Source organism: Harpegnathos saltator, unplaced genomic scaffold, assembly GCF_003227715.2.
Source record: "Harpegnathos saltator strain DR-91 unplaced genomic scaffold, Hsal_v8.6 scaffold51, whole genome shotgun sequence".
Lineage (NCBI taxonomy): Eukaryota > Metazoa > Arthropoda > Insecta > Hymenoptera > Formicidae > Harpegnathos > Harpegnathos saltator.
In genome coordinates this window covers 6,576-20,687 of record NW_020230327.1, presented here as the reverse complement: position 1 = coordinate 20,687, position 14,112 = coordinate 6,576, and the positions used below count along the sequence as shown (strand labels likewise).

Here is a 14,112-nt window from a genome sequence, read left to right as displayed (position 1 = left end):
AATCATACCCACCAATTGTCACGAGCGGGAGACTGCTACGATTTCATCACGAATCATAAAGAACCTGCCGCATATCGTGATGCATTTTGTACGTCCGCAGCTCATACAAAAATTCCACTGAACGTTCTCATCATTGAAAACATCGAGATGCCGTAGCATGTCTGCAGGGCGCCCTCGCCCTGCGACATACGGCCCTGGCGCGCCAACGCGACGGACGTGTGTAGCGGTTGTTCGTCGGCGGCAACGGCGGTATGGCGGTGCAGTGTAGACTATAGTCGTCGCGAAGCCCTCAGTGAGGTGAACGGTTGCCGACGTGACTCTTCGGTTCGGCACGGTTGGCCGGCGAACGACGGAACGTTGTCGAGCAGTCGCGCGAGCGAGGCGATCGACAGTGTGCCAAGAGGTAGTATGGCCGTGTGATGCGACTGTTTGTTCGTGGCGCTTCGCGCGTCGACGTCGTCATCGTTGTTGTCGTCACCGTCACGTAAGAGACAGCTGAGAAAGCAGCGACGCGGCTGGAGCAGCCGAATCCAAAATGTGGAGTCCGACGCATGTTCAAGTGACAGGTGGGTGAACAACAGTCGGTTGGACGCGCGCGCGCGCGCGCGCGCGCGATCTTCAGCGCGATCGCGCCTTCGAACGACCCCTCTTTTCGACAGGTGGTCGATCGTCCGATGTAGCCGACCTCGTACCGCGACGATTGTCTGTACCGTAACTCGATTATCGCTCGAATACGTAAGGTTACATGTCCTCGCTCGGAAACTAGGCGAACGAAACCTCGCAGAGGCTCGTCGCGCGCTGCGTCAGGGCCGTATCCGTGAACAAAGGCCCCCGCGATTCGGGGCATTGCGGCGTTAAGACGCAGAAGCCGCGCGTCGTGGTTTATCGTCGTTTTTTGCGTTATTCTCGTCGCGCGTTTCTGCATCACTTCTGCGACGCGCTATTTTGCACCTACTAACCTGGCATATTTCCAAGACTTGTTGAGAATCTGATTTTGAGAAAGATGTCGCTCGAATTAAGATATGCGAGACCGTCAACAAACGAAATATCTGAAAACTGGGAAAATGAAGAGTGATATTTTATTGAATTTCAACTTTATCTGCTTTGAAATTCTAATTTTGTAGCGATGCGCAGAACCAACGAACATTTCGCATACTAGCACCAATCGATGTCCTCTGTACTCAATGTCAATAATCCATTATATCTCTGATATGATATGGCTTCTGTTATCTTAAATTCGAAGACGCATTACAAAAGTGAAGCAGCGACACGCCACGCTACGTTGCTTCGCGATGTGTCATCATGTCGTCGTTACGTCGATATAACATATATTTAAGTCCGAACCGAACCGTCTGAAAATGTGCACGGCTCGAAGAGCGGTTTTCGCTTTTCACGCCGAGTTCTACGTTCGTCAACAGGCTAGTTTCGATTTTATCTAGAAATTATAATTCCTCAAAATCGCCGTGATAAATACCAACATTACCCCGCACGTTATAAATAATTTAAGTAAATGTTAATAGCGTGAGAATAAATAGCGGGTAATTTCTCTACTTTCTAAATAACAAATAACAAGAGCATATCTTTCTCTTCTGTGAAATATTTGTTAACTCTTCTCATTATATATCTAAACATATCATGTCTTTTTCTTCAACTTTCCTTCGCTTCAGCTCTTGCCATTCATGTTCTATCTTCCATTTCTTATCGGTTTGAATTTCTGCAAATAGCAACGAGTATACCTTTCGTGTTGCTAAAACATGAACGGTGACTTCAGATAAGGCTGAAAAACGCCTGAAAAGCGTAATCAATTTCGGGCACTGCCGTGGATGATCTATGTACACCCACTGTAATTCTATTATACGATTTGCAACAGCTCTCAGTAATAGCTTCAATTAACTACGACAGACAATTAAACAAGATGCAATTATGCGGATGCGTTGGATCATGCGAAGGCAAGGACGAATGTCATTTCGGGGAAACAGATCTATCCGCGACAGTAAATATTCCATCAGATGATGTGAAAATATTTGCCATTTTACGTTTGTATCTACGCTTGATGATACTTAGCTTCAAATAAGGCGCATTATCCGTCAGTCACGATATACATTGAGTAAGAAAATAATAGCAGCAATTTTCAATAATTAATCGCCTTTTTCTCTCAGTGTGTTCAATACAATGTGTTCAACGTGCACACAATTAATGACTCATCCAACTGCTGTGCGATACAATTATCCGTCGATTTCGTAAGAAGTCGCGTGACAGAAAGAGCGTGCTACGTCACTTCAATATGAATTTAACTGCCTGAGAAACTTTTCGGCAGTTTCCTGCATTTCCTACCTAACCTGCATTTCAGCGACGATTTCATGCTAGTCACTCAATCCGCTTGGTTCCTGCGACTTTCAATGCGCAGTTTAACAAACGAAATCTTCAATTAAACCTCGCCATTCACCGCGAGCCGATCGAGAGATAAGGACGCCTTCGAGTTCGCCGAGAGTGCGACTTAATTCGCGAAAGCGCGAGCACTTGTCCTCCTAATTAGCGCGCGAAACTTTTACCTTCGGGCGTAGCGCAACAGCGAGTGTCAAATCGAGAGTATCGCGGTCGCCGAGAGTCGCGTGGATATAACGCGCGATATGCGTGCGTTCGCGCCGCGGAGGAAAGCCGAAAATTCTGGCGGAAAATTCAACGATCATGACGCTCCGCCAGGTGCCAGCGCGAAAAATCTAGGCCATCCAGCGGGATTGATCCAGAAGATCGCCCAAGGTTGACTTGGAAAATATTCTCGGGAAAGTGCGAAGATTACGCGAACGTGCGTTTTCGCATTCGTGATACGGCACAAACTTGTTCATCATCGTGCATTTGTTTGCCTGGAATTAAATCCGCGAAATCACGCGGCACTACCTAGACTACCTAGAAAGCTACACTAGGAAAAATATATTGTTGCGTGAACCAAAATTTTGTTGCAACAACAAAATAATTTGGTTAAAATATGCCCAACAAAACTGTTTAGTTCCTGTAAACAAATATCTTGTTTGATTACGGTTTGTTCGTATAACGTAATACTTTTGTTATAGCAACCAAAAAGCTTTAACTATATGAATTTTGTTAAAAATACTAAACTTTTTTCTTAATATATAAAATCTAAATTTTAGTGCACAGAAAGACAAAATAGTATCCATTGAGCATTATTTTAGTTTATGTAAAATAATATTTCGTTATTATGTAATTTTTATGGATAAAAAAACTAAAATGCTTAATTTTTATATATGAAGTCTAAGAACAAAATCATTTGGTTCAGAGAACAAAGCAGAAAAATATATTTAGTTGAGACAACTAAATATTTTGTTATATAAAACAAGATATTTGGTTGCTATTAAAAAATGCCTCAACTAAACAGTTTTGTTAGAGATACTAAATTTTTTTTCCTAGTGTACGTGGAATTCTTAAATTGGTTCTAAAAGAACTTTTAGAATTGGTAGAAATTAACTTGATGCGAATTGCAGCGAAGTATGAGTTAGTAGTAGTAATAATTCGCGTTTTTCTTACGCGGCAAGACTGCGTGTGCGTACGCGGTAATCGTGAACCCTCTTCTCGCAGTGCCCGTTGAATTCTCGTTGTGACAAGTTACCGGTTCTCTTCGTACCTCGATGCAAAATAGGCGACACGTAAAAGCATGCTTAGCGGTTGTCCGATGCTCCCCTTTCCGTCCGTGAACGTGCATCACGAGGTACTCCCCTGCTCAGTACTGTGGGTATGCCCTTGGGAGCCACGACGTCAAACTTTCGATAAAGGTTAAATTATTTTCACGAGAAATCGATATATCGTACAATACATCATTTACTTTGAGCAAGTAAATCGTGAGGATTCTGAATGAATTTGCAATGCTGCCGAAAACGTAACAACCGAAGCGAAATAGCCGAACGCTGATAATCGTCTGAGTGAAGAAAGAAAATCTTACGTGTTTATAACACTTAAGTGCAAAGTAATGCTCCACTAATAGCTTGCAAACGTAGTGATGCACCACTTTGTGTCTATGTGCTGTAAATCTGTATGTATTTTTTTCTTTTTCACTCACGCAAATATCGTCTAATGTTTGCCTCTCCACCAGCCCCTCAGCAAGATTATAGAATCCTCAGACTTATTCGATTCAAATGATTCATATATTTGAAACATTAATGCAATTAAGAAGCAAAAGACGCTCTCATCGCAATGGACGCGGTTGCTCAGAAGACCCGGTAAGATCTCGGTAGAGGGAGACCGGATTTCTCTCGTGAAATTCGGTCGAGCGTCCTCCGTCATTTTGAGCGCGGCTACGTTGCTGGGATGCACGAAGCGTTAAAAAATGCTCCTTTCCGACTAAGCGGTGCTTTGACTGCAATCTCGTGGCAAGGGCTCCTTTCGAGTCCGTCGGCTCTCGAATCCGAGCGTGGAGGAAAACGCGGCGAAAGAGTCGTCGGCTCGCTCTCCCGGCCGCGAAGTGCCGCGAGAAATCGGGGAATATGCACCTCCTTCGTACGTTCATTACGGTTCATCGCTGTTTACGCGTGTGAGAACGAGGAAGTGCCTCCTACAGTTATTCGGTAACGCTCTGCGCCACGAACTAACGGACTCTCCTCTGGGAGAGACGCGCGGCTTTGATTTTCTTTTCATATATATGTATATTGCTTCTTCTTTTCTACAACAGTAAATCTCCCAGATCTCGATCGTCTCACGAATTCGGCCAATTATGCAAACTTAATTTCGCGACTTCAGCAACGATAAATCATCTATGAAGATGATATCGTCCTGATTGAAGCTGTACAGTCACAATGAGGCATGATACCGTTAATGAGCGATCAGCGACTAGATATCGTCCTGGTTTGCCGTCTTCATTTCTCATCGGCTGATTCTTTTTCTATGCGTATACACACACACACACACACACACCCTGGAGAGGAGTCGGGTGAAAGGAACTCGAAGTTGCATAATATTTTTTCGCAAACTGCGATCGAATGAAATTGGAAGAAGCGCCGAGTCGAATCGACAATCCAACGTAGGAATTTGAAGAAGAAAATCTAGTCAGTAGGTTAATGAGACTAAAACGTAGTCGCATGAATGGATATAGATGGTCTTTCGATCATCAAGTGGTTGATCAACTTCGTAATATGAGTCTAGTGAAGGAGTAAATAAATGAGAGGATAAATATAACTAATAACGAACCGAGTCAACTTGATGATCGCCTCGTTGGACCAAATTCTAAGTTTATTTTGCACCAAATGAGAACACTAAAATCTTGCTGAAAGAATTCAGGCAGTTGGTTCGTCATACACAACCTTAAAATTGAGGTCGTTCAACTCGATTTGATTTGGTTTCGAGTGTGTCTGAGAACGATATAACTGTGCGACTTCATCGTTTAAAATCTGTATTTTGATCAAGGCTCCACGAAATTACGCGAAGGTTTAATTGATAAATGCGCCTACGCGCACTTGCCGCTCGGTTTGCAAGCTTTGAAAGTCGCGATGTTCTGTTTGCATACACATCGCCTCTCGCACGACGATGTTCCACATGGGCCGATGTTGCTCTAATTAACTTTGTCCTCATTTCGCAAACGTCTTGTATCGAAAGTGCTGATTGAATTCGAATTAATTGCTTTATCGCGCATGCAGATGCTGACACGTGTTTCTGGGCTTCACGCAGGAAGAAAATATCGCATTTCAATTTAAATCACGAGAGAATAAAATTTTCCCGTTGAGGACGAACTGCGCGGCATGCGGGTGGAAAACAAGGATAATAGGGCGGTGCTTCGTGATATCTGCGGATCGTGAAACCAATAATGGGGCGGTAGCTGATACAAGCCGCGCTCTCTTACTCTGATATGAGCGAGAGAACGACTATGCGCGAAAGCCATTACGCGAAAGATTTTCGCGTAAACTCGCGAGGAAAGCCGCTAAAGCCGGAAAAAGTGGACTCGTGCGTGCGAGAGCTGTTGAGAAATTGCTATTTTCTCGCGACGACTTGCAAGACGCGCGCTTTGTTGGCGTTGACATTCAATCGACGTTCGATCATCGATCGCTGTGGAACAAGCAATAGAATACGCTTCATTTTTACGTACGGTTGTTTATTTCGCTACGATCGCCACGATCCACGAGCTCTGATAATATCTGCGATATCAATGAATATAAAGCAGCTCCTGATGAAAGATCGATCGCGACTGGATAATGCGCTCGGTCAGCGATTTATCTCGCAAAAGTGCGCTTTCAAATGTAAACAAGCTGGATAAAAATAGCAGGAACGTTCGTGATGAGCGTGAATGATACCTTAGTCCCAATATCTATACTTACTCGTCTACACCATATGTATACTCGCTGACATTTTCTTTTCATTGTTTACAGTTCAGAGAGCCAAGGATTTACTGACCAAAGGAAAGCACAGTGAGTATACACCACATTTTCAGTCCGATCACACCTGCGAACCTCGTTCCTAGATTTGGAGAAAAAAATGCGAACCGTTAAGAATACGATTTTTAGAATACTTGAAGACCAGTCGAACAGTAGAAATCCTCAACCTCTGCGGTCTCGATCGTAAGGTGAGAGCGACGCTTTGTTATTTCATACAGCACGTTATATACAATGATCTTAAAATTTCTCGATGATCCAGCTCTGTCACGTGTTCTACCACTTATCGAAGCTTGCGTCGTCACGTTCCTTGCCTATCTGCTCTTCAACATTATTCGCGCGTTCGCGCTGATAACTGAGCGATCTCGTATTACGCCGCCGCTATTTTAAGTCACCGGCTTTTTGCGAGCCAGCGATCCAAATTTGCAAAAAATATAATAAGACTTTTTCGTGTTTATACGTCATTAGACTGACGACGTGTCGACTGGCAGATACGACGTGCGTCCACGACGTGTGGATGATTCCGCTGTCTCAGCAGACTCGGATTGCGCGTCACGAGATACATCGCGAGAACTTTGTGCGGTTTCGCGTGTCCAAAACAATCAGAACACGTCATGAAGGAAATGATAAGGATTCGTGACGTGATGTGGTGATGCAGCGATAAGTGCTGAGAATAGAAATCGCAACATTGCTCACACTGAGAAAAATATCTTTGACATTTAAACGCATAATTTTCATTTCATTCTCAAGGGAAATCATGAGAAAGTTTTTTTCTGCGGAGGAGAGAGAATTAAAAGAATGATACGTACGTGCGTTTTAAGGAGAATTTGGCAGCTCGAGCTGCCAAATTAACGCGACACGATTAAGCGCGAAGTATTTGTAAATTATCCTGTCCTAATAAACGGTATAACGACACGGTGAGTCGACGATTGTCCTCGATACACCACGTTGACACTTGTATTTACTGCCCACGACGTAAAATAAGCAAACGTAGCGCGGAGTTAACGAGCGGATGTACATCATACGAGTTAATGACGGGCTTATGTACGGGCTGAAAACTATAAATTAATGACTTCGACGTGGCATTTTGCTCGATCCAGCTGCACTTGGTCGTACCTAATTCCGCAAGAAAATCGAGTTACCTCGACTGGTATTCGTTTCCAGTTAAACGCCATCCACTCGCGTTTACTCGAATCAACATGCAAATCCGGAATATCCACGTTTCACTAACCGGCACATTTGAAACTCGCTACCGAGAGAGTCAAGTGGTATATATATATATATATATATAAATTATTTTTTAACAATAATAGAAAAATAGCGAGTAGAGCTCTGCAGGATTCTCATCGCGAGAGCGTCTTCGTAAAGGTCTTCGAAAGGTATCATTTTCTTCTAACTTTCTTGAATTTGCGGGTGTATAAACTTCTGAAATACGGCTGAAATATTTGCTCGAACGTAGCAGAGATATTTTTCCGTGCGTGACATCGCTGATAGACAATGCGTCCCTCTCACCGCCAACGAGCGAGACCTTTAATTCCCGTTACGTGGCTCATTAATCGGCTTCGGCCATCACTGCCCACGCGAGACGCCGAACTGTGAAACATATTTCATGCAGAGACCAACGACTGTTTCGTGACGATCGCCCTCGGCAAGGAAAAGTACCAGACGTCGGTGAAGGAGAAGGCTGTCAAGGACGTGGAATGGCACGAGGAATGCGAGCTGCTGATTCCGGAACAGGGTAACACCGCGGAAATCATCCTCACCGCCCTGCACCGTAACTTCCTGGGTGTCGACGAGTTCCTCGGCACGATCAGCATACCCCTCTCGAGCTTCGACGTGTACGAGAGGCCCAGAAACAGATGGTACGTATCCGCAACTCGTGTGCAATCGCGCAATCAGCATGTTTTTAATTCCGTGCCGGAATCCTCCCGTAGGGCGAAGCGCGAAATCGACGAGCCGCGCAGGAAAGAGAAATCGCCGCGTTTTACCGCGGTGTTTTCGCTATTTTATTAATCGCCCGCATTCCTCCTCCGCGTATCGGACTTGTTACGTGACGCTGTAATTAACCGCTCGCTTTTCGTGTGCAGCAAAGTATTTTTTCCCCTTTTCTTTCTCTTCAATCTGATAGTCGAGTGTGCGAATTCGCTAGCTTTGTTCATTGGTAGAATTCTTAAATTTTTTTTTCTACACGCGTAGTTATGTCTTTTGCTTATCTGACTTCTATCTGTGTCTCGGACATATTTATGTCATTATTCCACGTTACGTTCGTTGTTACCAAAGAAAGAGACCATTTTCTGATAACCGACGAGTATTTCATATCGCGGTGCGATTGTTTCGCGAAACTACCTGTTTTACCCTCGTCATGGACAAAGAGCATGAAATCGTGAAAGAGCAAATGCGTTTGTATTAGGTACGCCCTTAACAGCAAACCAGGCAAGGAGAACACGAAAGAGAGAGGCGAACTCGAGGTGAAGATCGGCTTCATCGTGAAAGCTGGAAGCCTGACCGACCTGACGAGAAAGGAGCGTCACAAAAGCTCGCTGGGCCAGCTGTCGACCGCCGCGCAATCGATCGGCGGTAGTTTATTGAGCATCGGTAGTCTTGAGAAACGCAAGGGCCTTAAGAAGCTGGCGAAATCGATCGGGAACAAAGTCAAAGGCAAGAGTAAGAATCGACTTGACGCCGACAACCTCGACGAGAAGGAGGAACACCAGTTTGGCAGGATTACTCGGCAGGAACCGGGCGAAGCTGATCCTGGAGTTATTAGCGAGGATGAAGATGAGTTTACGGTCAGCACGAGCGAATTATATTTTCTGTAACAATGTGTATCATCGGCAAACATGTCCAATTATAATTTAAATCAGTTCGATTGAATTACGCAAGTCATCATAGGTTTAATATTAAAATCGTTATGTATAATATAGTTCGACGATTTGTCTCACAAGAGCTCGGCCTCGTCCCTGAATGCACCCGTGCCAGGTGTAAATGGCAGCAATACTAATGGCGTCGGCATTCAGAACGGCTCGCAGAGCAACATCTCCAGCGAGGTGCATCACACTCCACCGCTGCCGATTAACGCCGCGCCGAACAAGCCACCGCGATTTGTCATGAGCGCGTCCACGACGAATCTGTCAAAGGTCGACAATGCGAAGGACGATGAGTGGGGTTTGAAACTCTACGGCAAACAGGCTAGCAGCGTTCCCAAGAGGTGAGATTGCATTTGTCCTCTTTTGAGGATAGGCCTAGCAACGATGTAACATGTCTTTGATAAAATTGTACTCAATAATTAATATAATTAAAACCAAGACGAAGTCAAACCGTATCGATTGAACGAAGTATTAAATTTCTATGTTTTATGTTGATTAGATGGGACAGCAAACCGAATCCTAAAATCGTAGTGGATGAGCCGCAAGATAGCAAACGTGACGCTTCGCCGATCCGTTCGCCATCACCGGCGTTGAGATTGAATGAACCACCGGAACCGCCCAGTCCGGCGCCGAGGGAAATCCTACAGCCGAAGAACAAGGACGAGAAGCTTGCCTTGAGTAAGGAGAAATTACTGAAGGAGGACAAACTAAGAGACAAAAAGGAGGATAAACGCAGCCCCAAGGAGGAGAAGCACGCGAAGAAGGACAAGAAGAGGGACAAGGAAAACAAGTTCAACAATGAGAATCACCTGTCTTCCGAAAGAATCATCATCGGCGGCGAGGACGCGGGGAAAAACGCCGCGAACTCGAGGAGCCGCCTGCCGCACGAGGTCTTAAACCAGTTTGAAGGAAAGTCGAGAGAGGTAAAGAGAAGATTTCTCGATAACCGATTTAATCATTTCAGCTACTCGATTTCGTTTTGTTCGTTCGACTAATAGATTTACTTTCCTGATTTTGTTTTCGTCACTGGATTCACTTTATCATTATCGTCCATTATTTTTCTCATTAGACATACATGTAATTACTTTCTTTTTTCGTAATATAAGATTTTCATTCTAATTGAGAAACGTCTTGCTTACAGGATTTGATAGAACTAGCGCTGCATCTGCAGGCGCAAATCACGGAGAAGAATAAGAGACTCAGCGATCTTGAAGAGTATATTGATGCGTTACTATTACGTGTGATCGAGTGTTCACCGCGATTACTTCAGAATCCGTACATGTCGCAAAGACGACTATCATCCCCCGGACATCAGTAGATTGAATCATCGACGACAAAGCTTCTCTATTTCTACTAAGGGGCCACCACCCATAACTCGCCTGTATGTCTCCTCTTGACACTTTCTTAGTGATACTTTCTTAGACATGATTGTGAGTAAGTGTAGTAAGTGGCTATTAAACGTTGCCGCATACTTTAATTTATTTTCTGCCTTGAGTTATAACTTGAAAAGATGGACGAGACGATGTATTCTCACAGTGGCGTTGCACAAATACGCGTTTCCTCGTATTTATTTATAATAAGTAAATTGTAATTTATTGAAACCCGGGTTATTACCGACGCGAACAAAGGATAGGATGCAGATGCCAATTACTTTGGAAAATTTATCCCATTTACCCTCTGTCTTCCCAGTATACTATATCATCAGAAATATCGAAATATCTTCGAAAAGTCGCGTATCCGTTCACGGTTCAAATCTCCGTCCAAATAATCTTTATAGAGGAATAAACGGACTCGACTGTATCTGTTCATTATTGTCTGTCACATTCTACGTGATTTATAGTATACCTGTTTAACAATTATAAGATAAGTAAAGTAAAAGATATCGTGAGAAGTTCTGCAAGAAAAAACTCAAGCGAGCCGATGTTCCACTTAAGAAAATATGTGCCTTCCGTCTTACTTACGTATTCACATTAAATTGGACCATACCTTGTTAATTAGAGAGCATTATTGTTAAATAAAGATAATATTAAATGTTCATCGTGGTATATACAATAAACTAGTAAGATTTTATATATTATCGTGAACTTTCTCTTGTCCCTTTACCTACAGACTAGTATAATTCATTGTCAGAACCGATAATAAGTGTTTAATTTATTCCTTAATAATAATCTATCACAAGATTCCCCAGAATCATTTTAGAAACATAGAAGCAAAAAACTAACGCACATTATAATTATTTATGCAATTAAAAAATAGTTTATCCAATTTTTAAGGCGTAAGTTTTAGAAAGGGACATTTTACCTGTCGTTAAATTATATTATTTGAACAAAACTCTAACTTGTATATACGCCAAGAAAATTCAGATATTCAATTCAATTCAATTCAATAAATGGTTCTGGGCAAAATAGAGTACTGCTCCAACGCCACTCTCATGGTGTAGATAGATTAAATTCTGCAAGGCTATTTTCCAGTAGTATGGAGATAAAAGAAAAACAGGGACTGCGCGTATGCAAATTCAGTTTTCTCGATTGTTCGCGCGATTTCAAGTGGCCATAATATATGGCGATAATACATGGCAATATGTGACAATAATATATGGCAACAATATACGGCAATAATATATGGCAACAATATATATGGCAATAATATATGGTCATAATATATGGCAGTAATTCGTGGAATATATTTTTCGTTACAAAAGTCAATGCAAATTTGCGGCATGCACAATGTAATAATAAAAGAGCTCTCTGCGAGCACTGAGTCAAACACTCACCGATGATGATATTAATGATGTCCCGTTGCATCCAATCAGGTCCACCAATATCCACCAATGTCCGCTGCCGCTCTCCATGTCGTGCAGCATTCATCTTGCAGCGCGTCCCACGTTGACTGCTACATTTTCACCACACTTCCGCGACGCGGTCGATACTTGTATTAAAGCGGCGATATTTGCGTCAATTAACGAACGTTTTACGTCGACATCGGTGGAAACTTTTTACATGCTGCGAAACGGAGTCTAAATAAACTCCTCGATCGGCGAGGAGCAAGAACCGAAAATGAAAATTTATCGACTGGTCCAACGGATTTTTACGGCGCTTTTCGCGATCGCGTCTGAAAAGTCGCGAAAATGCGGGAGTATCGCTATCTACGAGTGAAATATTCGCGAATGCACGAGGAAAGATTAGACAATCAGAAACCGGTGGCCCCGAGGGAGCGCCAAGAGAGAGAGAGAGAGAGAGAGAGAGAGAGAGAGAGAGAGAGAGAGAGAGAGAGAGAGAGAGAGAGAGAGAGAGAGCGGGGCAAAGTTTTCACGCATGATAGTTCCGTCACGACGAAGCTTACGTTCGCGATATTTTGGCAAAATGAGAATTTAAGCTTTCTTTGTTAGCAGCACGGGTAAAATCGCGTATATTGAGAACCGCGGTTGCGATATTCAAAGGCACGCGAGCGAGGATACCTCAAGCTCGGCGTGCGCTGGCGCAATTTCTGCGCGCATTATACGCTACTCGAGACAATAGGGATCGTGATGAATGGTCAATATTGCCAAATAATTCTACAGCCTATTTTGGAAATAAAAGAAACGTAGCCAACGGTATCGGCATTTATGCGTATGAATATATTTTACACGGACAATTGAATATTGTCAAATAATTGTCGTTAAATAATTCTGCGGTCCGCTTGAAAAATGAAAATAAAGCAGCTGATGACGGTATCGCGTTTGCAGATATGAATATCTCTTATTCAGATGACTGAACATCAAAACAGAATTATTATTTTAAATCTCGTATGTAATGCAGGCTATCGATCAAGTAATCCCCTGATTGTTTCGAGCAATGTATTTTATTCAACGTCACAAACACACATGCAAAATCCCAACATGCAAGAATCTATATGCAATTCGCATTGACTTGAACGATATTTTATCTAATCCCACATCCGTCATGTGGAATTTAGTTTCTCTTTTCATTTTGTATTTACTCACCGAAACGACTTGCAGTCAGAGCCGGCCACGTTCCGCTTCAACTCTGTAACAAAAAATTCACATTCGCTCATTAAATTTGACCAACAAGTGCGGGCGAGTAAAAGAGTAGTTTACCCTCTGCGATCGTAATTCAAGTCGAGCCGGAGATTATATCCCAGCTCTAGATCGCCCAGAGTCAAACAGAGGACTATAGTAAACTTGTAAACTTACCTTCAAGCCGACTCTGCTTGGCCCGAATCGGATCCTCCGATGCGGCATCCGCGTTCGCCGGATTGCTGTTGCTTTCCGCAACAACTGAAACAGAAAAATAATTTTCTCGGTTGATAACCTGCGGTAGAGAGAGAATATCTTTTTGATCGGGACGAATCGTAAATACGGAAATATTTTGATAAGGAATTTTTATCTTTATATTTTTGTTCCAACATTGAAAATTTAAATGAAACTTGAAGCTTTCAAGAGAGCTGATGATGAGGAACAAGTCGCAAAGGCAAAGATTGTAAAGAGTTGAACACAGATGTGTAGGAAACTTGTAAACTTTACCTTCCGACCGACTCTGCTTGGCCCGAACCGGATCCTCCGGTACAGCATCCGCGTTCGCCGGATTGCTGTTGCTTTCCGCAACAACTGAAACAGAAAAGTAGTTTTCCCAGTTGATAATCTGCGGTAAAGAGAGAGAATATCTTTGATCGAGACGAATTGAAAATATGGAAATATTTTGATATGGGATTTTTCCCACGGTGTTATTCATAGCGACGTATTCATACTTTCCCTGTGGTGCGATTCTTTAACTCGTTATTGGAGTTAACGACAGTTTCGTTATCGTTGCGCAGTTTTTCTACGGTATACAAAAGCTGCGCAACGATAACGAAAGTGTCGTTAACTCCAATAACGA

General features: G+C 43.1%; 1 protein-coding gene across 1 annotated transcript; it reads left to right on the top strand.

Annotated features, from left to right (window-relative positions):
* The first annotated feature begins 280 nt into the window (after window positions 1-280).
* Rip11 (Rab11 interacting protein) lies at window positions 281-11,310 on the top strand. The gene is made up of 7 exons (XM_011147003.3): window positions 281-566; window positions 6,369-6,407; window positions 7,987-8,233; window positions 8,782-9,160; window positions 9,296-9,579; window positions 9,738-10,161; window positions 10,380-11,310. The coding sequence occupies exons 1-7, from the start codon at window positions 536-538 to the stop codon at window positions 10,554-10,556; spliced, it is 1,581 nt and encodes a 526-aa protein (XP_011145305.1). The 5' UTR covers window positions 281-535; the 3' UTR covers window positions 10,557-11,310.
* The last annotated feature ends 2,802 nt before the right edge of the window (window positions 11,311-14,112 follow it).

Bases quoted from the DNA above. Each gene is read 5' to 3' on its own strand.
- Rip11 (XM_011147003.3), top strand. From the start codon at position 536: ATGTGGAGTCCGACGCATGTTCAAGTGACAG. The intron at 6,408-7,986 runs GTGAGTATACAC...TATTTCATGCAG, and splicing joins ACTGACCAAAGGAAAGCACA to AGACCAACGACTGTTTCGTG. The intron at 9,161-9,295 runs GTCAGCACGAGC...TGTATAATATAG, and splicing joins AGGATGAAGATGAGTTTACG to TTCGACGATTTGTCTCACAA.